The sequence below is a fragment of the Chiloscyllium punctatum genome, chromosome 19, assembly GCF_047496795.1.
Source record: "Chiloscyllium punctatum isolate Juve2018m chromosome 19, sChiPun1.3, whole genome shotgun sequence".
Lineage (NCBI taxonomy): Eukaryota > Metazoa > Chordata > Chondrichthyes > Orectolobiformes > Hemiscylliidae > Chiloscyllium > Chiloscyllium punctatum.
Window position 1 is genome coordinate 70816587 of NC_092757.1, and position 27199 is coordinate 70843785.

The window sequence follows — 27199 nt, forward strand, 5'->3', positions numbered from 1 at the left end:
ATTTCGTGATGTGTAATGAGGCAGTCTTGATTCAGGAACTTAAGGTGAAGTAACCCTGAGGGAACAGTGACCATAATAGAACAGAATTCGCCCTGCAGTTTGAGAGTGAGAAGCTGGAATCAGATGTAATGATATTACGATTGAGTAAAAGTAACCACAAAGACATGGGGGTGCAGCTGGCTGGCATTGATTGGAAGGGGAGCCTAGCAGGGAAGATGGTGGAGCAACAATAGTAGGGGTTTCTGGGAGTAAATTGAGAGGCACAGCTGAAATTCATCCCAAGGAAGAAGAAACACGCTCAGGGGAGGATGAAACAACCATGGCTAATAAGGGAAGTCAGGGACAGCATAAAAGCAAAAGAACACGGATGCTATGGGCAAAGATTAGTGGAAGCCAAAGAATTGGGGAACTTTTAAAAACCAGTAGAGGATAAATACAACAGCGATAAGGAGGAGGAGAAGATGAAATATGAGAGTAAGCTCACTTGTAATATAAAAGAAGATTCCAAGAGTTTTTTTTTAAGACATTGAAAAGGTAAGGGAGTGACAAGAGTGGGCATTGGACCATTGGAAAATGAAGATGGAGAATTAGTAATGAGAACAAAGATATAGTGGAAGAACTGAGTAGGTACTTTGTATCAGTTTTCACAATGGAAAACACCAGCAGCATACCTGAACTTCAAGAGGGCCAGAGGGTAGAGGTGATTGTAGTGGCTGTCATTGAGAAGAAGGTGCTGGGAAAGCTGAAGATGAATGAAGGTGAATAAATTACCCAGACAAGATAAACTACACCCCAGAGTTCTGAAGGAAATAGCTGAGAAGATAGTGGAGGTATTTCTTGTGATCATTCAGGAATCACTGAAGTCAGGGAAGTTCCCAGAGAAGTGGAAAATGGCTAATGTTTCACCCCTGTTTAAGAATTGAGGGAGGCAGAGGTCAGGAAACTGTAGGTGGGTTAGTCTGACTTTGCTCATTGGTAAGATTTTAGAGTCCATTATTGAGAATGAGATTGTGGAGTATTTAGAAGTGCATGGTAAGATAAGGCTGAGCCAGCATGGCTTCATCAAGGGGAGGTCATGCCTGACAAGTCTGTTAGAATTCTTTGAGGATGTAACAAGCCAGTTGGACAAAGGAGAGCCAGTGGATTTGGATTTCCAGAAGCCCTTTGAAAAAGTCCTGAACAGGAGGCTGGTAAATTGAATAAGTTCATGGTGTTAGGGGCAAGGTACTGGTATGGATAGAGGATCAGCTGACTGGCAGAAGGCAGAAAGTGCAGATATAGGGGTCTTTTCCATGATGGCAGCTGCTGACTAGTGGAATTCCACAGGGGTCCATGTTGGAACTACAACTATTCATGTTCTACATTAATGATCTGGATGAAGGAACTGAGGGCATTCTTGCTAAGTTTGCAGATGACAGAAAGGAGCGTGGAGGGACTTGTAGGGTTGCAGAAGTGTGAAGGCTGCAGAAGGATTTGAACAGGTTAGGAGAGTGGCCAAAGAAGTGGCAGAGGGAATAAAATGTGGGAAAGTGTAAGATTATGCATTTAGGTATGAAGAATATAGGTGAAGATATTTTCTAAATGGAGAAAGCGTTCAGATATCTGAAGCACAAAGGGACTTTAAAATCCTATTTCAGGATTCTCCTAAGGTTAACATGCAGGTTCAGTTGGCAGTTAGGAAGGCAAATGCAATGTTAGCATTCATTTCAAGAGAGTTAGAATACAAGAGCAGGGATATACTGCTGAGGCCGCATGAAGCTCAGGTCAGACTACATTTGGAATATTGAGAGTAGTTTTAGGCCCCATCTCAAAGGAAGGATGTGTTGGCATTGGAAGCAGTCCAGAGGGGTTTGTAAGAATGATCCTGAGGAGCGGTTGAGGACTCTTGTTTTGTACTTGATGCACTTTAGAAGGATGAAGGGGGGATATGACTGAAACTTATAGAATGCTGAGAGGCCTGGATAGAGACCTTGAAGAAGATGTTTCCACTATGAGGAGAGTCTAGGACCTGAGAGCACAGCATCGGCATTATAGGATGATCCTTTAGGAAGAAGATGATGAAGAATTTTTTTGTGCCAGAAGTAGTTAATCTGCAGGACTCATTGCTACAGTGTTCTGGAGGCCAAGTCATTGACTGGTTCTTGAATGGTAAGTGAATAAAGTGTTACAGGGAGAAGGCAAAAGAATGGGATGGGGAAACGTATCAGCCTTGATATGACAGTGGAGCAGATGTGATGGGCCGAATGGCCTAATTCGGCTCCTATATTTTCTAGTCTTGCGGAGGTTGGGCAAGCATTGCTACCCCAGCACCAGTGCATTCCTGGCCTCTCATACCCTACCATTCCGGCTTAATGCCAATTCAGTCAATATCCACCATAGTTTTTGAGATCTGTTTATGTGGAGATGAACAAAAACCTTCTTTGTGGATCACATGTCCACCCACTTTCCCCAACCAGCAACAATCAATTGGAACTGGGGGTGGGATTTCCACTTGAACCATTTTTAAAGGCTTGTGGTGTCTTCTTGGCTTGCCAAAACTCCAGTCTATAACTTCCACCTTATCATATGAATATTATTATTAATTCTGATGTAATTCTCTTTCTAACCAGAGAAGGTTGATGTCCTTGTCTAACATTATAACTGTGTGAATGAGATTTAAAAGCATGAAGAATGATAGATTAATTATTAGAAATATGATATATTACGGAATTTTAAATATAACTTCAGATTCCATTCATATAAAATAGTTTACTGATATTCTTTTTCATTAAAACTTTATTAAAATCCATCCAACATTAAAATTTCACTAACTCTTGTGTTTTCACCATCTTTCCATATTAAAATGAGAGTTCGGATGTATGATGTTACAGAGAAATAATTGATCGAATGCTTACTTTAAATATCACACGATTAAGTTTCCAGTTCTTTTCTAATGAATCCACTGAAACAATTACAAGCAATTTTAATAATTAAAAACAAAGTGAAGGCACAATTTATTGTGCTGGAATTGTATGGGAAATCCCAAAAAGTAGATCTTGTATTAAGGGTTATCTTTTCTTCTTAATTATGCTTCTTTAGACTCCTGTTGAATCATGAAGTATCACATTTATCATGTGTACCTTACAATGTCCTATTGTTTTACCGCAAGCAGTTTAAATTTTCAGTGTGTGTAAAATAATATCCTGCAACCATTTGTAGATATCTTTGGTGGGACAATGTTAAAAGATGCTGAGTAGAACATAGACCATAGAACAATACAGCGCAGAACAGGCCCTTCGACCCTCGATGTTGCGCCGACCTGTGAACTATTCTCAGCTGGTCCCCCTACACTATCCCAAAATCATCCATGTGCTTATCGAAGGATTGTTTAAATCTCCCTAATGTGGCTGAGTTGACTACATTAGCAGGTAGGGCATTCCATGCCCTCACCACTCTCTGCGTAAAGAACGTGCCTCTGACACCTGTCCTAAATCTATCACCCCTCAATTTGTAGTTATGCCCTCTCGTACACCTCTGCACCTTTTCCAATGCTTTCACATCCTTTCTGTAATGGGGCGACCAGAACTGTACACAATATTCCAAGTCTGGTTGCACCAGTGTTTTGTATAGTTGCAGCATGATATTGCGGCTCTGGTACTCAATCCCTCTACCAATGAAACCTAATGCACCGAATGCCTTCTTCACAGCACTATCTACCTGGGTGGCAACTTTCAGAGTTCTATGCACATGGACTCCAAGAAACCTCTGCACATCCACACTACCAAGAATCTTTCCATTGACCCAGTACTCTGCCTTCCTGTTATTCTTTCCAAAGTGCATCACCTCACATTTAGCTGCATTGAACTCCATTTGTCACCTCTCAGCCCAATTCTGCAGTTTATCCAAGTCACCCTGCAATCTGCAACATTTTTCCAAACTGTCCACTACTCTACCGACTTTAGTGTTGTCTGCAAATTTACTAATCCATCCACTTATGCCTGCGTCTAAGTCATTTATAAAAATGACAAACAGCAGTGGTCCCAAAACAGATCCTTGTGGCACACCACTAGTAACCGGACTCCAGGCTGAATATTTTCCATCAACCACCACTCACTGCCTTCTTCCAGAAAGCCAGTTTCTAATCCAAACTGCTAAATCACCCTCAATTCCATGCCTCTGCATTTTCTCCATCAGCCTACCATGTGGAACCTTATCAAAGGCTTTACTGAAGTCCATGTATACCACGTCAACCACCCTACCCTCATCTACATGCTTGGTCACCTTCTCAAAAAACTCAATGAGGTTTGTGAGACACGACCTGCCCTTGACGAAACCATGTTGACTATCTGAAATCAAATTGTTGCTTGCTAGATGGTTATAAATCTTATCTTTTATAATCCTTTCCAAAACCTTTCCTAAAACAGAAGTAAGGCTTACTGGTCTATAATTACCTGGGTCATTTCTGCTGCCCTTCTTGAACAATGGCACAACATTTGCAATCCTCCAGTCCTCAAGTACTAAACCTGTAGACAATGACGACTCAAATATCAAAGCCAATGGCTCTGCTATCTCCTCTCTGGCTTCCCAGAGAATCATCGGATAAATCCCATCCGGCCCAGGGGACTTGTCCACTTTCACTCCTTCTAGAATTGATAATACCTGTGTGTAACTAACCTCGATCCTTTCTAGTCTAATACCTTATACTCATTCTTCTCCTCCACAATATTCTCCTTTTCCTGAGTGAACACCGATGAGAAATGTTCATTTAGCACCTCTCCGATCTCTACAGAGTCCACATTCAACTTCCCACTTCTGTCTTTGGCTGGCCCTATTCCTACCCTAATCATCCTTTTATTCCTCACATACCTATAGAAAGCTTTAGTGTTCTCCTTTATTCTATTTGCTAAAGACTGCTCGTGTCCTCTCTTTGGTCTTCTTAACTCTCTCTTTAAATCCTTCCTAGCTGCTCTGTAACTCTCCATCGACTCATCTGAACCATCTTGCCTCATCAACACATAAGCCTCCTCCTTCTTCTTAACAAGAGATGCAATTTGCGTAGTAAACCACAGTTCCCTTACCTTATTACTTCCTCCCTGTCTGACAGGGACATACCTATCAAGAACACGCAATATCTGTTCCTTAAACCAGCTCCACATTTCAATAGTCTGCATCCCTTGCATTTTGCTACCCCATTCTATACATCCTAATTCTTGCCTAATCTCATTATAATTGCCCTTGCCCCATCGATAGCTGTTGACCTGTGGCACGTACCTATCCCTTTCCATCGCTAAACTAAACCTAACTGAATTATGGTTACTCTCTCCAAAGTGCACACCTACAACTAAATGAAACACCTGGCCTTGTTCATTACTAAGCACCAGATCCAGTGTGGCCGGTAATAATCCAGTTAGAATAAGAGAAAGCTTAAAAGCTTTTACATTTGGGGAGATTGGGTTTTACATTTGTGGGAGGTTTCGATCTCCCCCAAAAGTGCTTAATTTCTGACTTCCCATTTCTTTCACCAAATCAGTTTAAAGGCTTCCAATAAGGCTTCTTATCCGCTTGTATTTTTTCACAAAAACCACCTTTCCTTTATAGTCACATATAATGCACCATAGAGCTCCATCTGCTCCCCTACCCCCCACTTCTTTATCATTCACAGTCATCCTTCAGGAACATAATTTGTCTGCTTGGGTTATGTGCACTGATAACAGTTAGCTCTGTTGTACACCATGGCCCATCTGTCAGACATATAACTCAAAACAACATTTTGTATTGAAAAAACAATGAAGCCAACTTTGCAAACAACCGCTTACCTAAACAGCAGAGTATGGAAGTTGGTGTACTGCTCAATATAGAACATTACCTGCTTCAGTCACTATGTTTTGCCTTCTGTTGTTAAGAGCCTTTCTGTAGAGTTTTGCAGCATAGAAGCATATGCCTATTGTTTCTATGCCAGTGCTTATGCTCCCCAACCTCAATACTGGATTTCTGTATTGGATCCACATCCAACTTGTGTAAGGCACTAGTTTCAGCTTCAGGAATATCTCTAAGGCAAAATACTTTCTGGATTCCACTAACAATACAGCTTCAGAGAATCAGATGGAAGACCCTTGTCCACACCAAAAAAATCATTTTCTGGATTTTCTATCCACGTCTGTTTGTCAGACATCATCCTCAACTCTTCTAGCTGGCTCTGAGAAATTGATCTGTTTCAATGTTTTACCCTTTTCCAGTGTTTCTGCCTTGATACTCTCTTACCACCTCAACAAAACTTCCTAAAATTGATTCCTTCAACCATATGTGAAGCCCCACTCCACTAAACTAGTTTATATTGCCACAATTTTGTGGCTTGGGGTTTTGTTCTGTGCACTAGGAATAATAGCTATCCATGTCTCATCTGGTTGTTTGTGGCCTGTAATGGTTTCCTGTGAGTGACTGCTGACTAACTCTAGTGAGTTTTTGCATGCTCTTTTAGTTTCACGATTGTAGATAATGTTGTTCTTTGTAAGTACATCTCTCACGAGTACAAATGATTCCAACCTTTCCTCACAGTCCCTTGCATATGTCTGCTGATGTTAAAGCATGATATATATCACCATCTCAATATCACATCCATTCTTATTATGTTATACATTTAATCTCTTGATATTGGTTGACATCAATTTTTACTTCTGTGTAGCACATTGAGAAATATTACTGTGTGAAAAATTCTAAATGTGAGTAGGTGTTGTAATACTTCAAGCCTTCATTTCTATAATTGGTTGACATTATCAATGATCGCTTTAATCTTGTCTTAATGACTATTATAAATACATTATCTTTTGCAATACTGCAGTTTTATTATTTAGAATCTGACTCCGTCTTTTATTTGTACTCTTGCTGGACGGACAGTAAAGATCTTATAGTTTCTGCAATGGAAAGAAAATTTGAGAAAATCTGGCAAGAATGAAAGAAATTGGAACTTCTGTTGGGAAAATAATTTCTGATTTTCCCTTTCAGCTTAAAATGGCAAGTTCAGATTCTTCCTATAAAGAGGAAACTACATTATTTCATTGCATTTGGGGTGGCACGGTGGTTCAGTGGTTAGCACTGCTGCCTCACAGTGCCAGGGACCTGAGTTTGATTCCCACCTTGGGTGACTGTCTGTGTGGAGTTTCCACGTTCTCCGTGTGTCTGCGTGGGTTTCCCCCGGGTGCTCCAGTTTCCTCCCACAATCCAAAGATGTGCGGGTCAGGGCCATGCTAAATTGCCCATATTGTTCAGTGCATTAGTCAGGGGTAAATGTAGGTGTAGGATAATGGGTCTGGGTGGGTTACTCTTCAGAGGGTCGGTGTGGACTTGTTGGGCTGAAGGGCCTGTTTCTGTACCATAGGGAATCTAATCTAATCTCATGATTATCCCAACTCATCTCAATTATATACCATTCCAACTCTCCTGTCATTCCTTAGAATCTAAATAGGGCCAATTCCCAACATTAACGTCAGAGTGATGACCTGGTGGCAGTAGCTATCTCTGACCCTTCATTCAACCCTGCATGAGCTTAATATCAATTATTGGAAACATGTTTATTACAAAGAATGTAATAGCAGAGAGCATTTAGATATACATAGAGTTGGCATGGCTTCAAGAAAGAGAAACCATACCTGAAATATTTACTAGAAAGAGGTACCAAGCATATGGATAAAGGGGAAGGAGTGGGTGTAATGTATTTGGATTTTCAGAAGGCAGTTGATAAGGTACCACATATTAGGCTATTTAAGAAGATATGAGTCCATGATGAGAGTTGTTGAGTGAGCATGTTGCATGCAACAGTGAGTGTTGAAGGCCTTATGCTTTGTTGAGAAGTGTGTGCAGTGGCAGTGTTAGAGTGAGTGGTGGTCCAGTAAGTGCGAGGTAGCAGAAAGAAGAGCATAGTACACATCCTTACAGAACACAGATCATTAACATTCTTCCAGCACTGCTGGCCAATGCATTTCACCCAGGACACATCTGACACCTGGCCTTTTTTCTGAGTCAAGACTGAATCGGTCTGGTGGCCTGAGCTCATTTGCCAGTCAACAGAATACAGCACTGGCACGTACTCCACCAGTACCTCCAGGTCTCTGTCTGTGAACAAAAGGGTTCATTTCTTTTTCTGATCAGGGTCCTCAGCGGGAATGTTGAGCCACAATGGAGTATGAAGGGCAGATCCTAGCATGCAGCATTTGAAGAGACGGACAGCTGGGATTTAAATATGGCACAAGTGATGTGTGTATGCTACAAGGTTCCAGCAACCACAAACACTACCACTTTTCTTGATGAGGGAGGTGGGTGCTTTAGAGCCCAGATGTATAAATAAGAAGGGGAAGGATAGAAGATTGCATGCGAAGCTATTATGAGCCTTGGCAGACTGGTCACAGGAATCTCATTCAAATAAATAATAAGCACTTTGTCTGATAAAATGAAACTTCAGTCCATCGCATGATATAGATCTCAATAATTTAAAAAAAAACTGAAAGGTTTCAGTGAAATCCAGCTTTTGAGAAAATACAGATATGAAGTTTTGGGGAGACAATGATGTAATGGTACTGCCACTGGGCTAGTGGTCCGGATCCCTGGCTAATGTTTCTGGAGATGTGGGTTCACATCCCACCATGGTGATGAAGACATTTCAACTCATACAAAAAAAATCTGGAAAAAATATTAGCGAATGGCATCCATGTAACCACCATCAACTATTGTAAAACCTCATCTGGTTCAGTAATGTTCTTCAGGGAAGGAAATCTGTCGTCTTTGCCTGGCCTACATTTGATTCCAGACCCACAACAATGTGGTTGACCCTAGTTTTGGGCGATTAGAGATGACCAATAAATGCTGGCCTAGCTAGTGACAGCCACATTCTCTGAATGAATGAAGCACATTTAAATAATTAAATTTAAATTTAATTAAAATTTAAATAATTTTCTACAAGATTAATGTGTTGGTTTTAATAACATTGTTTTTATTTAAACAGAAGCCACTCCAGTGCATTGAATGATGACCCTGATTTACAAAGGACAAGTAGCACAAACGTATTGGATGGAAATCCAGTTCGATTTGATTTTGATGTTTCTGACTTCTTCCTCTTTGGTTCCCCACTGGCTTTGGTTCTGGCAATGAGGTGGACAGTACTTCCTTCAGTAGATGGTAAGTTCTTATAGTCAGTATCAAGACAGTCTTCAAAATATGGCCCGAAGGACAACTGAGAGAAACGTACAAAGCTGCAGATTGCAGTGTGGAATTAGTGATTACTCAGCATGCATGCTGTGTAGATCGGCTCACAGTCATTGTTTTTATTCAAATAATCCCTAAATTAATTATTTGGCATTGTACAGGATCTGTCTTGATAGTTTGCAATACTTCTTTTTAGTGTAATGATTAATTTTGCATAATTGTATCCGTTTATCTGATAATTATGCAAAAATAAATTATGTTGCTGCAAACTGTGTCCAAATAAGCATTCATTTTCTTTTTGTGTTAGAACATGTAAATGTTTGCTTCCAGAATGTCTGCCTATGAATGAAAAGTATCCCCATCCTGAAGCTTGAAGATGCAATTGTTTTAGGATATCACAATTTTTTTTAAAATCAGGTATTCAGTTCTCCTGCAGAAGCGAATGTTTACAAATCCCAGTTTGGAAGCTTTGAATTATCTGATTGGATTTGTTTGCTAGTTTCACCTGATTATTTCAATATAGGAATATAAAGGTGATAATCCACCTTGGGAAGACTGAGAAATGTAAACAGAAACTAGGCAACTGTGCTCCCATATCCCCACCCTCAGAACTGGCCCATTCCATTGCAGGATTCTAACTATTCCTTCTCTGGGTGCAACACAATAGAGAAAAAATATATAGTTCAAGAGACCTTTTTTTTTCCAGAAAAGCTCTAACTCAATATTGCTCTTTGGTCAGAATAGAAAAAGATGTCCGTGTTAATGTATATCTGCTGTTATTTGTGCTGTTCAGTAACTGGTAATTTGTAAGATTGCAGAAGTTATTATATTTTCTGGGTTCACAGAGGTCCAGGCACTTCACCTGGCAACAGCATGTTTTGGAAAATTGTAAAGCTGACGTTTTCCAATATGGAAATTACAAACTATATTTTTCACTGATAGTGGGCAAATTACCTCATGGTGGTGTACAGAAATTCTCCTCCATCTGAACACCGTTTTTCAAGAGATCTGCATTTTGATGAATCTTTCGACGCGTCTGCTGTAAAAGGATGATACCCACCAAAGAAAACTGGCAGTTGTGTTGATAGGAGTGCATGGGGTGGGAATAGGTTAAAAAGCTTCTTGTGTTGTCGCTCACAGCACTGCAGTGGTGTGCGACCATACCGAAGATTGAATAAGTAGCCCTTTCACTCCTCCTCATTTTAGTTTTTTTTATTTTCAGTCGTTGTATACATTTCATTGACAATGCCTGTACAATTTACATTGAAATGAATGCTATTTTATTTATTCTTGAATGAAACATTGCCATACCTAATAACTGTTCCCAGATATTGTTTGACTGAGGAGAATAACCATTTGAGCATGATGTGTTTTCTCATGCTTCTCTTTCTCCTCTATCAGCATCCCAGCTGCGGCCTGCTTGCAGCCAGGTGTACAGCCTCTTCCATTCCGCCGATCCCTCTGCCTCTCGATTAGAACCACTGCTAGAGAAAAAATTCCACCTCCTGCCTCCATTCCCGGTTCCAAGGTACCAACGATATCCTTTGGGAGACGGGAATTCTGCTCTTCTAGGTAGGTTGTTCTTTCTATATCATGGAGCAGAACATGAAAAATCATTTGGAATTTGACACCTGTATTTCCACGAACAATTGAAAATAATTCAGTGAACACTCTTTAATTAGAAAGATGATGCTAAGTACTGTTTAGAATGTGTTTCAATAAACAATGTATTGTTGCAGTTTTATTACATAATGAAATATGCTCAATGTATTTTTGTTCATCTGAGTCTTTCAGGATGTTCTGAAAACGTGAAAGTTATGGATAAACCTGTCAGAGTTTAGATTTAACAAGGGCTCATAAACTAGTGCACTCAGGAAGTCCATTGTAAGCTTGATTTAGTTTTAAAGTATTTTGATCTCGGAGTGGGGAAGTTGTGAATTTGATCTCCTCTCCAGGCTCACAGAGCATCATTAAAACTGTGATATCAAGACAGCACTGAGGGAGTGCTGCATTATCGGAGGTGCTGCCTTTGAGTGGAAATGTTAAAGGGCTGCTTTTTTCGGTTAAGTTTGAAAGGACGTGGAAAGCCTAATGTTCCTTTAAAAAAAAAGACAACGTCTTGATGCCCTGGCCAAAAGTCTTCCCTCCAGCAACCATAATAATTATTCAACTTATTGCTGTCCATGTAGGATGGCTACAGTGTTTGACAACAGCAGCTAAATTTCAAAAGGACATAGGAGAAACAAACTATGGGATTTTGATCGAGTGAGGTGGCATGATCAAGGAGGTAATGTTGGCAAACCGAGAAGAGAGAATTTCACTGAACGTTGAAGTGGTTCACCTACAGAGAATGCACATGTTTTTCTTTCACCAGAACACTGTGGATGCTAGAAATTTGAAATAAAAACAGAAAGGACTGAAAATATTCACAGGTCAGACAGGACCTTGTGGACTGTTAATTATTTCTAGTTTTTTTCAGTTGGGGAGGCCAGATGATATGGGAAGGTATCAGTAAGAGCAGATTGGGAAAGACTGGCGTATTGCTGGATGTTTAACAGACCAAGATCCCTATGTTAATCAAGGCAGGAAAAAACTTCTCAGAGATTTACAAGAGTTTTGTTGTAAATCCATAGTTTAGAACAACGAACATTACAGCACAGGAACAGGCCCTTCAGCCCTCCAAGCCTGCACTGACCCATATCCTCCATCTAAATCTGCTGCCTATTTTCTAATGAACTGTATCCCTTTGCTCCATGCCCATTCATGTATCTGTCTAGATACTCTTAAATGATGCTATCGTTCCCGCCCCTACCACCCCCGCCGACAACACATTCCAGGTACCCACCACCCTCTGCGTGAAGAACTTTCCATGTATATCTCCCCTAAACTTCTCCCCTCTCACTTTGAGCTCATGACCCCTAGTAATTGAGTCCTCCACTCGGGGTAAAAGTTTCTTGCTATCCACCCTGCCTATACCTTTCATGATTTTGTTGGCCTCAATTAGGTCCCCCACCAACCACCTTCTTTCCAATGAAAGTAATCCTAGCCTACTCAAACTCTTCTCATGGCTAGCACCCTCCATACCAGGCAATATCCTGGTGAACCTTTGCACCCTCACCAAAGCATCCACATCCTTTTGGTAATGTGGCGACCAGAACTGTACACAGTATTCCAAATGTGGCCGAACCAAAGTCTTGTATAATTGTAACGTGACCTGCCAACTCTTGTACTCAATACCCTGTCTGATGAAGGAAAGCATGCTATATGCCTTCTTGACCACGTAACTGACCTGCATTGCTACCTTCAGGGAACAATGGACCTGAACACCCAGATCTCTGTGTACATCAATTTACCCAGGACTTTTTCATTTACTGTGTAGTTTGTTCTGGAATTGCTCCTTCCAAAATTCATCACCCCTCATTTGTCTGGATTGAACTCCATCTGCCCAGCTTTATTCTTTGACAGTCCCCTTCACTATCTGCTACTCTAGCAATCTTAGTGTCATCTGTAAACTTGCTAATGAAGCAACCTACACCTTCATCCAAGTTTGTACTAATCTCCAATTTATTAAAAACAACAGTTTCATCCCTCCCCATGTGGACCCTTGCTCTGTCCAGAACATAACTCACCACTGGGAAGGGACCTAATTCAGCTGCTTGTACAAAATAAACCATCACCACATCTACAAACAACAAATGACAAATCCATCCCAGGGCCAGTGTAAAAGCCTACCTTTTTTAATTTTAGAAATCCACCATCAAATTAACCAAGCAAGACCTCAGGTCTTTTGTTTAATAACCCACCATCAAAATACCCAATCATCCATTTAATCAAATTACAAGTTTCGCCTAAAGAGGCAGTGCAATAGTAACAGTACAATTTTTGCAGAATGTACATTATCTTATATGATTACCTGTTATACACAATGGGCATGCTCCCATTCTAGGCTCATTGTACAAAATAACATTTTTTGAAAAACAGAATCCCATATCCAATGCCTTCACTCCAAATAGTCTTTCCGCAGCTAAAGTACCTTTAGCAACTCATTTTACTGACTAGCTTTCCAAGCTAAAGGATGACATTTCCTACGTTCACCCAGAAGAAAGATTATGAAATCACCTGCATCACTCATCAGGCAGACTGACATATGAAACACACTAAAAATGACAAGTTTCATGTTATTGTGGTCACCAAAGGTAGAAACTTTCAAACTATTTGTCTAGATTTTATTCTTAAAAGGTTGTTTTCACTATAAAACATTCTCGATAATTCATTGCAGTATTTAACTTCCAATGTAGCATCTGGCCCAGTTCAAGCTTTGCAATTGCTCAATCTCTTCCTTCGATCTGATATCTTTTTCTGTGAGAATCAAGTGTGATTAACTGGGGCGAGAATAACAGTCTGTAAATAGAATTCTTGATCAAAGTTTTCCAGACCTATTCTGCTTAATATCAAAAATCAATATATTCATAAAGTCCCACAAGCCAAAATCTGATTAATAACACATTTCTCAAATTCTGTAGTACTGCCTATAAGAAATCCTTAATAGTCACCACGAAGATGCCTCAAACATTTCCTTTTAAATGCCAATGAAATATCACTGGGTCTGCTTTTAGTTGAACATAGTTTAATTTCAACACAGCAAGCCTTACTGAAAAATACATCCTTGAAGCCTTGTTGAGACCTTGGTGTGTTGGTTTATCTTTCTTCGTTTTCCTCCGGTGCCTGCTTTTCCTTTGAGTCCTTTTAGAAGCACATATTTCTAAAACCACGCACCCTCATTTACTTTTACCAACCATTCTGAGTATGAACTTTTAAAATTAATTCTGATTAACCATGAGGAATAAATCTGAATTGTTTGATTGTAATGTTTGATAAATACTGTCTTATCGTCATAATCTATTTTGCTTCCTCACAATCCTTTTCTTTCATAGTACTTCAAATCCCTTGAATTGAATTCTCCCTCAGATTGTCTTATACAATATTACAGTGATTTTTGAATTTCATCCAGGACCTCAGCTTTGATTTGAAATAAAAACACTATCTTGCAGCAAGTAAAGCATTCAATGTGCCGGTAAAAAAAAGAGAACTATTGGTATGACCTTCTGGTGCTGGGAGACTTTGCACAATTTGGCATTTTGGGATTTTTCCTGCATTGATAGCAACAATATCCTTCACCCATTTTGTGGTAATGCTTTTCATGAACTTCATGTGACAGGGTGATTGCAAACTAGCAGATTGGTTGATCAAGCTAACATTTTCTGCAATACTTCATCAATTACCATATGATTCCTTTCTCAAAGTCCAGTGCTGAGCAGAAGTGTTCATGGGCATGAATTGCATGCTTTCACACATGTTTCTGAACCCATCGTTGATAAGTTTCCCTCCACTAAACAGTCAAGAAACTTTGCTGGTGCCCCACTTCTGATCCCCATACCATTTCTCCATGCTTTACTCTATAATTACCCCATTGTTCTTACTAAGTATTATCATAGGTTAAATATGAACACCATGTGTACAAAATGCAGAATGAAACCATTAAGTTTTTTTCATATGCTATAAGATCCATGACAACTGCATCATTATAGTATCATGCCAGTAGACCCATGATACTATCTTGTGATAGTTTTTACAGAGCTCACACTACTCACTAATCTTTTCTTTTAGTCTTTTATATTCTTCACCTATCACACTGGCTTTTAACAGAAATTTTAACCTTTCACATAAGAGCTGAGTAAATCTTTTATGTAACTTTGAGATCATTTCTTCATTTTCCATCCGATTCTTATTGACTGATGCCATTAATACTCGTCTAACACTCTGATGAGAGATATCAGGTTTTCTTTAGTGGATAGAATAATGTTCTAACTGGATAAACTGTAGCTCCATTGACTATCCATAAATAACTGCCTTATGGAGCTCCATGTCAAGTTTTGTTTGTGCCTTTTCAGGTTAATGCAGCATCAGGGGTATCTCCCGAGATTATATCAGTGTTGACAAACTGGCTTACTCCAATTACTTTACGTGGAATTACAATCATTTTCAGTGGCCTCAATGTGCAGTAATCACCAAAAATACAACAAATAGTACTTTGATACTCCTTAATTTTTTGTTAACTCTTACTTAGTGAATGAAGGTTATATTTTAAACAATGAGTTGCATGTGTAGTCAAAATGCAAGCACTCTCACACAGCTAAGGCTGTCTGAGACAAATACATGCATCACAGGATGTAAATTCATTGCGACGTGGCTGCTTTGTTTGATCTATCATTAAATTTTCCCTCTTCCTCAAAATTCTCTGTGTAATGTAGAGAACCCTACCTCTCTGCTTTGACTAATTTATCTCAGAAGAACATTTAAAGTCATACCTGAAGCATCCCATAACCCTCCCTTTGGCCTTCCTGTGATTTGTTTCCAGTTATGCTGTGCCAATTCTGTTTACTCCTGAAACAACCATATCTGCTAAAAATGCCTTCACCTTCATTCTGTCTGCAACTTATCATTGCGAGTGTTAAAGTGCAGGTCCATTATCTGAACTATATAGATATCTGGCAATCATTCAATGTTCTGTTCTTTCAGTCACTGAGGATGCCCCATATTTTTTCATGGGCATTGAAGAAAGCGATTGCTACTCAGGGAGTCTTTCAAGTAACAGAGACCTGATCCAATAAGGGCTCCTTGTCTGAGAGATGAATACTGGTTGTAGGCCTCAAACCTTTCGAACTGATGGAAATTCATCTCGTACAATACTTTTAGTTCTCATTTTGCTTCTTGTAGGAAGTAACAACATCGAAGTTATAGCTCTTTACCTCTCTGGAAGGATATAACCCATAATCACCTATCCACTTCATTTTTTTCACTATTCATGTGACACAGACTCTCAGGACATAAGGTGAAAAATAATACCCCAAAACATTTACATTTGTTTTCTTCCACTTTCTCGAATGACCAATAAGATTACAGTTTTCTATCTGAATAAAATGTTGTTAGTTTCCAACCTTTGCCATAAGGTGAACATTCTCTGCGACCATGTTCTATCCTCGACAGCCAGTTGCAAAGGAAAGAAGTGGACCCAATCTTTCAATGTGTGTGTAAACATTCATTTACAGTATTACATGTTACACACATGCACCTTCTACCTAAGAACGAGTTTAATTTTGTGCATTTTAAATTAACACAGGTGAGGTAAATATTGTATATACTTAAACAACTAATATATTTCACTAGTATCTCAATTTGTTCAACATCATAACCAACCATCTGCATAAGCATGTCTGTTTTCTCCTGTCTGGTTCTTTTGACAATTGTCTTCAATCTGTGCCCTCTTTACTGACCCTGATATTGACCCTCTCAGATTCAAGAGAGGGGGGAGACAAGATGGTGTTGGGAAGAAGAGTTTAAACAGATTACCATCTTACTTTGAAGTCACTGATGGATAATAAGGACCACTGCCTTTTTGTTCTTTCTAAGCTCAGGTTTGGGAATGTAAACAGTCCGATGCTGCAATTTGGCTCTTAGAACATCCAGCCATTCACCCCTCACTGTGGAATGCTTCCTTGCTGAGAGAGATGAAGCATCTTTGCATCCCATCATTAAATGGACTGAGATGCTAAGAACTGCTTCCTGTGAATCATAACATAGACAGCAACATGATCTTAAATTGGAATATTTCCTTAAGGGTCTGCGTTACCTGTTCATATCCAGATAATCTGGCTAGTTAAGGATGAATAATTCACTTTGCAATGTACAAAGTTAAAACAATCAGTAGATCTCACAACAAGCCTCCAGTGCACGTTGACATCATCTGGTAGCATTTAATCAAAGTGTGTCACCATTAATTTAAATAGGTAACTTCACATCCAGTGACTTAAGGACAAAGATTTTAAAAAAGGCTTGTGTCATGAAGAATAATATAACCATAGCAGGACTGATACATTGCCAGAGTGGCATAATCCTTTGCCTGAGATATAATGTTGGTAGAGTCCACAGAAAACTTTAGCTAAGGGAGTGGGCTGGTTGGGGAGGTGGTACAGTGGGCAGAAAGTCATACATCCCAGTGAACTGCCCCTGAGACAATATCATATAATCAGGGTCATTTTGTAATTGGTTAGTGGCTTCCACACTGGATAAAAGGCAAGATGTTCCTCAATTTCATACCAAGCCACTCTTAATTTGTGCCTGTCATTCTACTGTGGGATGAAGCCATTATAACTGTTAATGCATTTTTAATTTCACTTCCCTACCAAGATGAGGAAAAATTGCAGCAATTTTCTTGCTTCACTTGGCCACATTCTCAAAGCCATAATAAGTGCTGCACTACAAAAAAAAACAAGCATTGTATGAAGCACCTGGGGATGCTTTGATGTGAAAGAGGATGTTTAATTGTCAATGCATCATGAAAGATTTTATGAATTTCCTGCCCACTATTTTCAGCTGTTGGTCTCAGAGTTTGCTCTGTCAACATACATGCAATATTTCGATTTGAAAAAGTAAATCTGTTTCTGAGCAAGATTTTCAAATTTTCACAATTAAAATGGACACAAGAATATGTAGACTGAACTTTCCCACCAGGTTTTCTGCTCATATTTTTCACTGCACAGGTGGATTAATGGTTTTATTTTAAACTACTTACTTGATTAGTTCGATATTTTCAGAAGTGAGTCTCGTTTACTGATATTGTCGCCATATCCAGTGTTTCCCTTTTCAAACTCTGCATAATGGAACATTTGTAGAGGTGATGGTACTGTGGTATTATCACTGAACTGTGAATCCAGCGACCTAGGTAAAGTTCTGGGGATCTGGCTTTGAATCCTGCCATGACAGAGAGAGTCACAGAGATGTACAGCATGGAAACAGACCCTTCGGTCCAACCCGTCCATGCCGACCAGATATCCCAACCCAATCTAGTCCCACCAGCCAGCACCCGGCCCATATCCCTCCAAACCCTTCCTATTCACATACCCATCCAAATGCCTCTTAAATGTTGCAATTGTACCAGCCTCCCCCACTTCCTGTGGCAGCTCATTCCATACCCATACCACCCTCTGTGTGAAAAAGTTGCCCCTTAGGTCTCTTTTACATCTTTCCCCTCTCACCCTAAACCTATGCCCTCTAGTTCTGGACTCTCCGATCCCAGGGAAAAGACTTTGTCTATTTACCCTATCCATGCCCCGCATAATTTTGTACACATCTATAAAGGTCACCCCTCAGCCTCCGACACTCCAGGGAAAACAGCCCCAGCCTGTTCAGCCTCTCCCGATAGCTCAAATCCTCCAGTCCTTGTAAATCCTTTCTGAACCCTTTCAAGTTTCACAACATGCTTCCGATTGGAAGGAGACCAGAACTGCATGCAATATTTCAAAAGTGGCCAAACCAATGTCCTGTACAGCCGCAACATGACCTCCCAATACCTGTACTCAATACTCTGACCAATAAAGGAAAGCGTACCAAACGTCTTCTTCACTATCCTATCTACCTGCGACTCCACTTTCAAGGAGACATGAACATGCACTCCAAGGTCTCTTTGTTTAGCCACACTCTCGAGGACCTTACCACTCAGTGTATAAGTCCTGCTAAGGTTTGCTTTCCCAAAATGCAGCACCTCGCATTTATTTGAATTAAACTCCATCTGCCACTTCTCAGCCCATTGGCCCATCTGGTCCAGATGCTGTTGTAATGTGAGGTAACCCACTTCGCTGTCCACTACACCTCCAATTTTGGTGCCACCTGCAAACTTATTAACTGTACCTCTTATGCTCGCATCCAAATCATTTATGTAAATGACAAAAAGTAGAGGACCTTGTGGTACTCCACTGGTAACAGGCCTCCAGTCTGGAAAACAATCCTCCACCTCCATCCTGTCTTCTACCTTTGAGCCAGTTCTGTATCCAAATGGCTAGTTCTCCCTGTATTCCGTGAGATCTAACCTCGCTAATCAGTCTCCCATGGGGAACCTGGTCGAATGTCTTACTAAAGTCCATATAGATCACAACTACCGCTATTCCCTCATCAATCCTCTTTGTTACTTCCTCAAAAAACTCAATCAAGTTTGTGAGACATGATTTCCCATGCACAAAGCCATGTTGACTATCCCTAATCAGTCCTTGCCTTTCCAAATACATGTACATCCTGTCCCTCAGGATTTCCTCCAACAACTTGCCCACCACCGACATCAGGCTCACTGGTCTGTGGTTCCCTGGCTTGTCCTTACCACCCTTCTTAAACGTTAGCCAACCTCCAGTCTTCCAGCACCTCACCTGTGATTATCGATGATACAAATATCTCAGCAAGAGGCCCAGCAATCACTTCTCTAGCTTCCCACAGAGTTCTCGGGTACACCTGATCAGGTCCTGGAGATTTATCTACCTTTAACCATTTCAAGACATCCAGCACTTCCTCCTCTGTAATATGGACATTTTGCAAGATGTCACCATCTACTTCCCTGCAGTCTGTGTCTTCAATATCCTTTTCCACAGTAAATACTGATGCAAAATACTAATTTAGTATCTCCCCCATTTTCTGCGGCTCCACACAAAGGCCACCTTGCTGATCTTTGAGGGGCCCTATTCTATTCCTAGTTACCCTTTTGTCCTTCATGTATTTGTCAAACCATTTGGATTCTCCTTAATTCTATTTGCCAAAGCTATCTCATGTCCCCTTTTTGCCCTCCTGATTTCCCTCTTAAGTATACTCCTATTTCCTTTATACTCTTCTCAGGATTCACTCGATCTATCCTGTCTATACCTTAGATGTGCTTCCTTCTTTTTCTTCAGCAAACCCTCAATTTCTTTAGTCATCCAGCATTCCCTATCCCTACCAGCCTTTCCTTTCACTCTGACAGGAATATACTTTTTCTGGATTCTCGTTATCCCATTTCTGAAGGCTTCCTATTTTCCAGCCGTCCCTTTACCTGCGAACATCTGCCTCCAATCAGCTTTTGAAAGTTCTTGCCTAATACCGTCAAAATTGGCCTTTCTCCAATTTAGAACTTCAACTTTTAGATCTGGTCTATCCTTTTCCATCACTATTTTAAAACAAATAGAATTATGGTCGCTGGCCCCAAAGTGCTCCCCCACTGACAACTCAGTCACCTGCCCTGCCTTACTTCCCAAGAGTAGGTCAAGTTTTGCACCTCCTCTGGGAGGTACATCCACATACTGAATCAGAAAATTGTCTTGTACACACTTAACAAATTCCTCTCCATCTAAACCCTTAACACTATGGCAGTCCAGGTCTACGTTTGGAAAAGTAAAATCGTCTACCATGACCACCTTATTGTTCTTACAGATAGTGGAGATCTCCTTACAAGTTTGTTTCTCAATTTCCCTCTGACTGTTAGAAGGTCTACATTACAATCCCAATAAGGTGATCATCCCTTTCTTATTTATCAGTTCCACCCAAATAACTTCCCTGGCTGGATTTCCGGGAATATCCTCCCTCAGCACAGCTGTAATGGTATCTCTTCTCAAAAATTCCAGTCCCTCTCCTCTCTTGCCTCCCTTTCTATCCTTCCTGTAGCATTTGTATCCTGGAACATTAAGCTGCCAGTCCTGCCCATCCCTGAACCATGTTTCTGTAATTGCTACGATAACCCAGTCCCATGTTCCTAACCATGCCCTGAGTTCATCTGCTATCCCTGTTAGGCCCCTTACATTGAAATAAATGCAGTTTAATTTATTAGTCCTATCTCGTCCCCTGCTTGCCCTGTTTGATTCGCTTCTGTTCTCAGCTGTACCCGTGTCAGATTGATCTCTTTCCTCACTATCTCCCTGGGTCCTACCCCCCCACCTTACTAGTTTAAATCCTCCCGAGCAGTTCTAGCAAATCTCTCTGCCAGCATATTAGTCCCCTTCCAATTTAGGTGCAATCCGTCCTTCTTGTACACGTCACTTCTACTCCAAAAGAGATTCCAATGATCCAAAAATGTGAATCCTTCTCCCATACACCAGCTCCTCAGCCATGCATTCATCTGCTCTATCCTCCTATTCCTGCCCTCACTAGCTCATAGCACTGGGAGTAATCCAGATATTACTACTCTCGAGGACCTCCTTTTTAAATTTCTGCCTAACTCTCTATAATCTCCCTTCAGAATCTCAACCTTTTCCCTTCCTATATCATTGGTTTCAATGTGGACAATGACCTCTTGCTGGCCCCCTCCCCCTTGAGAACATTCTGCACCCTCTCTGAGACATCCTTGATCCTGGCACCAGGGAAACAACACACCATTCTGCTTTTTTGCTGCTGTCCACAGAAATGTCTGTCTGTACCTCTGACTAGAGAATCCCCTAACACAATTGAACTCTTGGAACCAGACGTAGCCCTCGTTGCATTAGAGCCAGTCTCCATACTAGAAACCTGGCTGTTTGTGATACGTTCCCCTGAGAATCCACCACCCCCTACATTTTCTTAAACAGCATACCTGTTTGAAATGGGCATATCTACAAAAGACTCCTGCACTAGCTACCTACCTCTCTTACCTTTCCTGGAGTTAACCCATCTATGTGACTGTATCTGAGACTTTCCCCCCTTCCTATAACTGCCATCCATCACATACTGTTGCTGTTGCAAATTCCTCATTGCTTCTAACTGTCTCTCCAAACGATACATTTAAACTGATAAGATTCGCATCCAACAGCATTTATGGCAGGTATAATCCGCAGTATCCCTTAAACTCTCTTTAAACTCCCATATCTGACAAGAAGTACATATCACTCCATTAAAGGGCATTTTTGCTCCTTCACGATCTACAGACCCAGAAAATAACCTCGTCTTATTCCTCTACAAACACTGCCCCAGGTTAAATTAATAGTTATGGCTTATATTTTAAGTTTAATCAAGAGACACATCTCCAAAAACATATAATCAAGAAAACACCCACTCTACTCATTACTGCAGATTCTCTGTAGGCCACACTTAAAACAACAATTAACTTATCTGATTCTGTGCTGTGAACATCACCCAACAGTTCCTCCAAGATCAGTTATGAATTTCACTGTCGGTTAATTTTCCCAGATGCACTCCGATGTCCAGCAATACATGAATTCAAACAGTAAAGGCAGTAACTGTGCAGGTTTTTTTTCTCTTTCTCTCTCTCTCTGTCTGTCCTGCAATCACCTCACCATGTGCTTCCTTTGTCTGCTCTTCTCCCTTTTAAAACTCCTGTTGGTTTGACTTTTTTTTTCCAAAGTTCCAAAACAATGCAACAGCATATGAAACAGTAATTGCTGCTCCTGGAATTCAAGGAAATTGCCTCCAGCATGTAAAATACCTCAAAAAAGGGAGCAGCTGTTATAGCCAGAAATTTTTCCTCTCCTCCATCTTGGATTACCCAGAATCCTCTCTAGGTGGAATTTGAATTTAATAAAAATCTAGAATTAAGAGTCTAATTAAGACCATGAAACCATTGTTGATTGTCAGAAAAAAACATTTAGGGAAGGAACTGTCAAACTTACCTGGTCTGGACTACATGTGACTCCAGACTCACATTAATATGGTTGGTCTAGCCTGTAATAGTCTCATCCCATGAGTGAATAATTTAAAAAAAAATTAAGTAAGATAATGAGCATCAGTCTTTGGGAAAAGAATCTGCTGAACAGATTGAACAACAGTACGCTTAGAAATGGAAAAGGCACAACAATTCTTTAAAATAGACTTAATAATAGGCTTTAATAATGTAGGGAAAAAAAGAGTCAAAATGGACAACATTAAATGTGTTTCCCTTATTTTAAATAGGTAAAGTAATTTCCAGTGATTTAAGTGTAAAGACTTTACATTTGAGGAAACATAGACATTGTTCATATTCCAATACAAGAGGCAGATTGTTATCATTCACCAATTTCAGTGGTTAATGCTATATGGCAGGGTGTCTTTGTAGTTACTTAACTGATGCATATGCATATCTTTTTGAAACATAGGGATGCTTGATGATAATCAGCTGTAAAACATTTAGGTTTCATGCAGTGTTTTGTTACTGTTAACTGTCATTCTATTACAGCACCATAGTAACTTATTATTAGAAGGGTTTGTTTGCAGATAAAGGTACATCTGGCAAGTCGGAGACTTTGAAAAGAGATATTGATGCTCTGGTCAAGAAGGAGGCATATGTCAGGTGTAGACGACTGGGAACAAGTGAGTCTCTTGAAAAGTATAAAAGGGGCTTGGGGATATTCATAAGAGGAAAATCGGGAGTTTGAAAAGGGGATATAAGATAGCCTTGGCAGATAAAGTTAAGGATAACCCAAAGAGATTCTACAAATACATTTAGTGCCAGAGAACAACTAGAGAGAGAATAGGTCCCCTTAAAGATCAATTAGGTCATTTTATACAGCCAGAAACATAGGAAATGGGAGAGATGCTATAGAAATATTTAATGTCAGTATTTACTATGGATAAAGAAATGAAGGCTAGGGATCTCATGGAAATAAATATTTTTGTCTTAAAAACAGCCATGATGTGGAAGTGCCAGTGTTGGACTGGGGTGGACAAAATCAGAACTCACACGACACCAGGTTTGAGTCCAACGGGTTTATTTGAAATCACAAGCTTTTGGAACATAGGCCCTCAGTCAGGTGAAGTGAGAGAGAAGTACACAGACACAGAATTTATTGGCAGAGAGATCAAGGGCAAAGAGGTCAAAAGATCATACAAATGGTGTGAGTGGAACTGTTATTCAGCTGTTGACACTTTATTCACACCGTCTGTCACTTTTATTCATCTGCAGAGAATTATTATTTGACATTCCACTCATACCATTTGTATAATTTTTTTGATCTATCTGCCTATAAATTCTGTGTCTGTGTGCATCTCTCTCACTTCACCTGACGAAGGGACTATGCTCCAAAGCTTGTGATTGCAAATAAACCTGTTTACTGTAACCTGGTGTCATGTGACTTCTGACTTTGAAAACAGTCCACATTACGGAAGAGGAGTTGTTGTAAGTCTTAAAAGACATAAAGGTGGAAACATCTCCAGGACCTGATCAAGTATATCCCAGGACATTATGGGAAGATAGGGAAGAAATTGCAGGGCTCCTGTCAGAGATATTTGTATCATCTATAGCCATGAATGAGGTGCTAGAAGATGAGTGTGCTAATGTTTTGCCTTTATTTCAGAAAAGCTGCAAGGAGAAGCCTGGAAACTATAGACTAGTGAGTCTGATGTCAATGGTGGGGAAGTTGTTGGAGGGGATTCTGAGAGATAGGATTTACAAGCACTTGGTGAGGCAAGGATTGATTAGGGATAGTCAACATGGTTATGAAAAATCAGGTCTCACAGACTTGATTGATTTTTTTTGAGGATGTGACCAAGAATATAGGTGAGGGCAGAGCAGTAGACATTGTCTGCATAAATTACAGTAAAGCCTTTGACAGGGTTCCACATGGTAGACTGATTAATAAAATTTGATCATTTGGGATTTAGAAAGAGCTTGCCAATTGGATACAACATGGCCTTGATGGTAGGTGACAGAGGGTGGTGGTGGAGGGTTATTTTTTGGACTGGAAGCTTGTGACCAGCAGTGTTCCGCAGGGATTGGTGCTGTGTCCACTTTGGTTTGTCCTTTATATAAAGGATTTGGATGAGAATTTAGGAAGCAAGATTGGTAAGTTTGCAGATAACACCAAAATTGGTGGTATAGTGGACAGTAAAGAAGGTTATCTAAGATTACAAAGGGATCTTGATCAATTGGGCCATTGGGCCGAGGAGTGGCAGATACAGTTTAATTTGGATAAATGTGAGGTGTTGCATTTTGGAATTGGGACGGTGTACACATCTGGCTGGCCTGCTTTAGGAAAGATATTATTAAATTGGAGAGGGTGCAGAAAATATTTTCAAGGATGTTACTGAGACTGGAGCGTTTCAGTTATAAAGAGAGGCTGGATAGGCTGGGACTTATACAGGCGATTAGAATTGTATGTAGTACTCCAAATGTGGCTTTACTAATGCCTTGTACAACTGTAACATGACATCCCAAATCCTTGGCTATGCACCCTGTCTATGCCCTGCTTGATTTTATGAATCTCTATAAGATCACCCTTCAGCCTTCTATGCTCCAGGGAAAAAAGTTCCAGCCTCTCCTTATAACAAACCCTCCAGTCTCGATAAAATTCTTGTAAATCTAACAATGAAGGCAAGGATGCCAAACATCATCTTCAGTACCCTGTCCGCCTGTGACACCACTTTCAAGGAACTATGTACCAGACCCTGAAGGTCTCTCTGTTTAACAGCACTCCCCAGGGCCTTACCATTAACTGTGTAGGCCCTGCCCTGGTTTGTCTTACCAAAATGCAACACCTTGCACTTCTCGTAATTAAACTTCATCTACCAATCCTCAGCCCAAGTTGATCAAGATTCTGTTGTACTGTTAGGTAAACTTCTTCACTGTCCAGTATACCACCAAGTTTGGAGTCAGTTGCAAACTTATTAACCATGCTTTCTATATTCTCATCCGAATCATTTATGTAAAGTACAGCTACACTTGGTCAGGTGTAATTATGACATAAGGATGATGGAACAGATACATCTGCTACTTCCAGAAGAGAGGGTGGAACTTCTGGTCTCCATCCACAGACTATGTGATACTAGTAGAATGGGTGGAGCCAATGAATTAGTCTCTTTAAAACCATTATATTGTACAAAAGAAGGAACACCCAAAAGTGTATTTACTCAAGGCCGGTCAGTGGTAGCTTCTCACATTGGCAATAAGTGACGTGCTGTCAAATGGAATACAGAATGACAAGTGTAAAGTTACTTTGTGTTATCTTAAGAAATTGTTTGTGCTTGATTTCATATGTTGTGCCCAATACCAGTGAGCTTCAATAAAATGTTACTGGGCAAAGATATCAGGAAAAAAAACAACAATGCTGATAACACTCAGTAGATTAAGCAGTACTTATTCTGGGAGGTTATCTGAACGCCAAACATCAACTTGCCTGTTCTCCTTGAAGATGCAGCCTGACCTATTGTGTGTTCATGTCACTCTCAGTATTTGTTTCAGATTTCTTGCATCTTGAACATTTTGCTTTTCATCGATGCAGGGAAATCCAGGCCATGTGTAAATCGAAAGATAAATTATTCTTAATTTTTTTCAGAGAGCACCAAGCCTATATAATGGAAATTGTAGTGAGTTCACTGAATCAAAAACAGATTGTCTGTAATTGGTTTGACTTGGAATAAGCTTGGGACTGTCTCAGCCCAGTCTCTGAGAAAAGAGAAAGCAGATATGATATAAAAATGGCTGTGCAGCATGTTAATCAGAATGCTGGCTGTGTTTCAAATAGATACACTTCACATATCTGAAACATTGTATCTGTCTTCTTTCTCTTTAATACACTGACTGGCCTGCTTTTCTCTGATCTCCACATTTTATTTCAACTCATATTCCTAGAGGCTGTGAATCTTACTGTGTAGAGCTGCCCACATCCGATAATTAATTGTTTCCGTTTGAGATCCATCAAAAGCAGCTGGAGTGGAAAATGGATCATTTATTTCTTGTGAATTTAGAGATCCTGTTCAAAGGTTCGGTTAAGATCTCTTGTTGACATAGAATAGAGGGAGCATTTATATTCTCATAATATACATGGGCGTGATTAATTTTGGAGAGCTATGAATGAAAAATGTTCATTGAAAAGTAATGCTGTCTAGCATCTGCAGTCAATTTTCTGCCACATTGATTTATTATCTTCAATAGCTGACTGAGTTAAGGATGATGCCCATGGGTCAGGATCATGGGTCATGGGTCTTTCTGAATAAGCCAATTCTTAACCTGCAAATTGTCAGGCACATGGGACAGAATATCCTGTCTGGAGTGTGGGAATTACTTTCCTTTTTGGCTGCTGGCATCATAAAGATGTTGAAACTCAAGGTGTGATCCAGCTCGATGGACAGATCATTGTCATTTTGAATGATTAGTACTGAGCTCCTCGTAGTTGGTACTCCTGCATTTCAAGGAGCTTTGTCCTCCCCTGGAATGCTGCCTATTGCATTATAGTGTAAGATTCCATCAGAATTAATGCTAAAGAGTGCATTA

General features: G+C 40.1%; 1 protein-coding gene and 1 long non-coding RNA gene across 7 annotated transcripts in view; one reads left to right on the top strand and one right to left on the bottom strand.

Annotated features, from left to right (window-relative positions):
* Positions 1-27199, top strand: part of pitpnm3 (PITPNM family member 3) — a 668094-nt gene that overhangs the window by 547671 nt on the left and 93224 nt on the right. For all 5 annotated transcript variants that reach the window (XM_072589641.1, XM_072589638.1, XM_072589639.1 and 2 more), the window contains 2 exons: positions 8975-9147; positions 10576-10746. In XM_072589641.1, coding sequence (XP_072445742.1) covers positions 8975-9147; positions 10576-10746 — 344 coding nt within the window. The remainder of the gene's footprint in view (positions 1-8974; positions 9148-10575; positions 10747-27199) is intronic.
* On the bottom strand, positions 10371-22505 carry LOC140491461 (uncharacterized). 2 transcript variants are annotated; one of them, XR_011963315.1, is made up of 3 exons: positions 22442-22505; positions 17807-17985; positions 10371-10760 (listed from the first exon to the last, which is right to left on the bottom strand). It is a non-coding gene; the product is annotated as an uncharacterized lncRNA (long non-coding RNA). The 2 variants fall into 2 exon arrangements; XR_011963316.1 differs by lacking the exon at positions 22442-22505 and adding an exon at positions 22293-22422.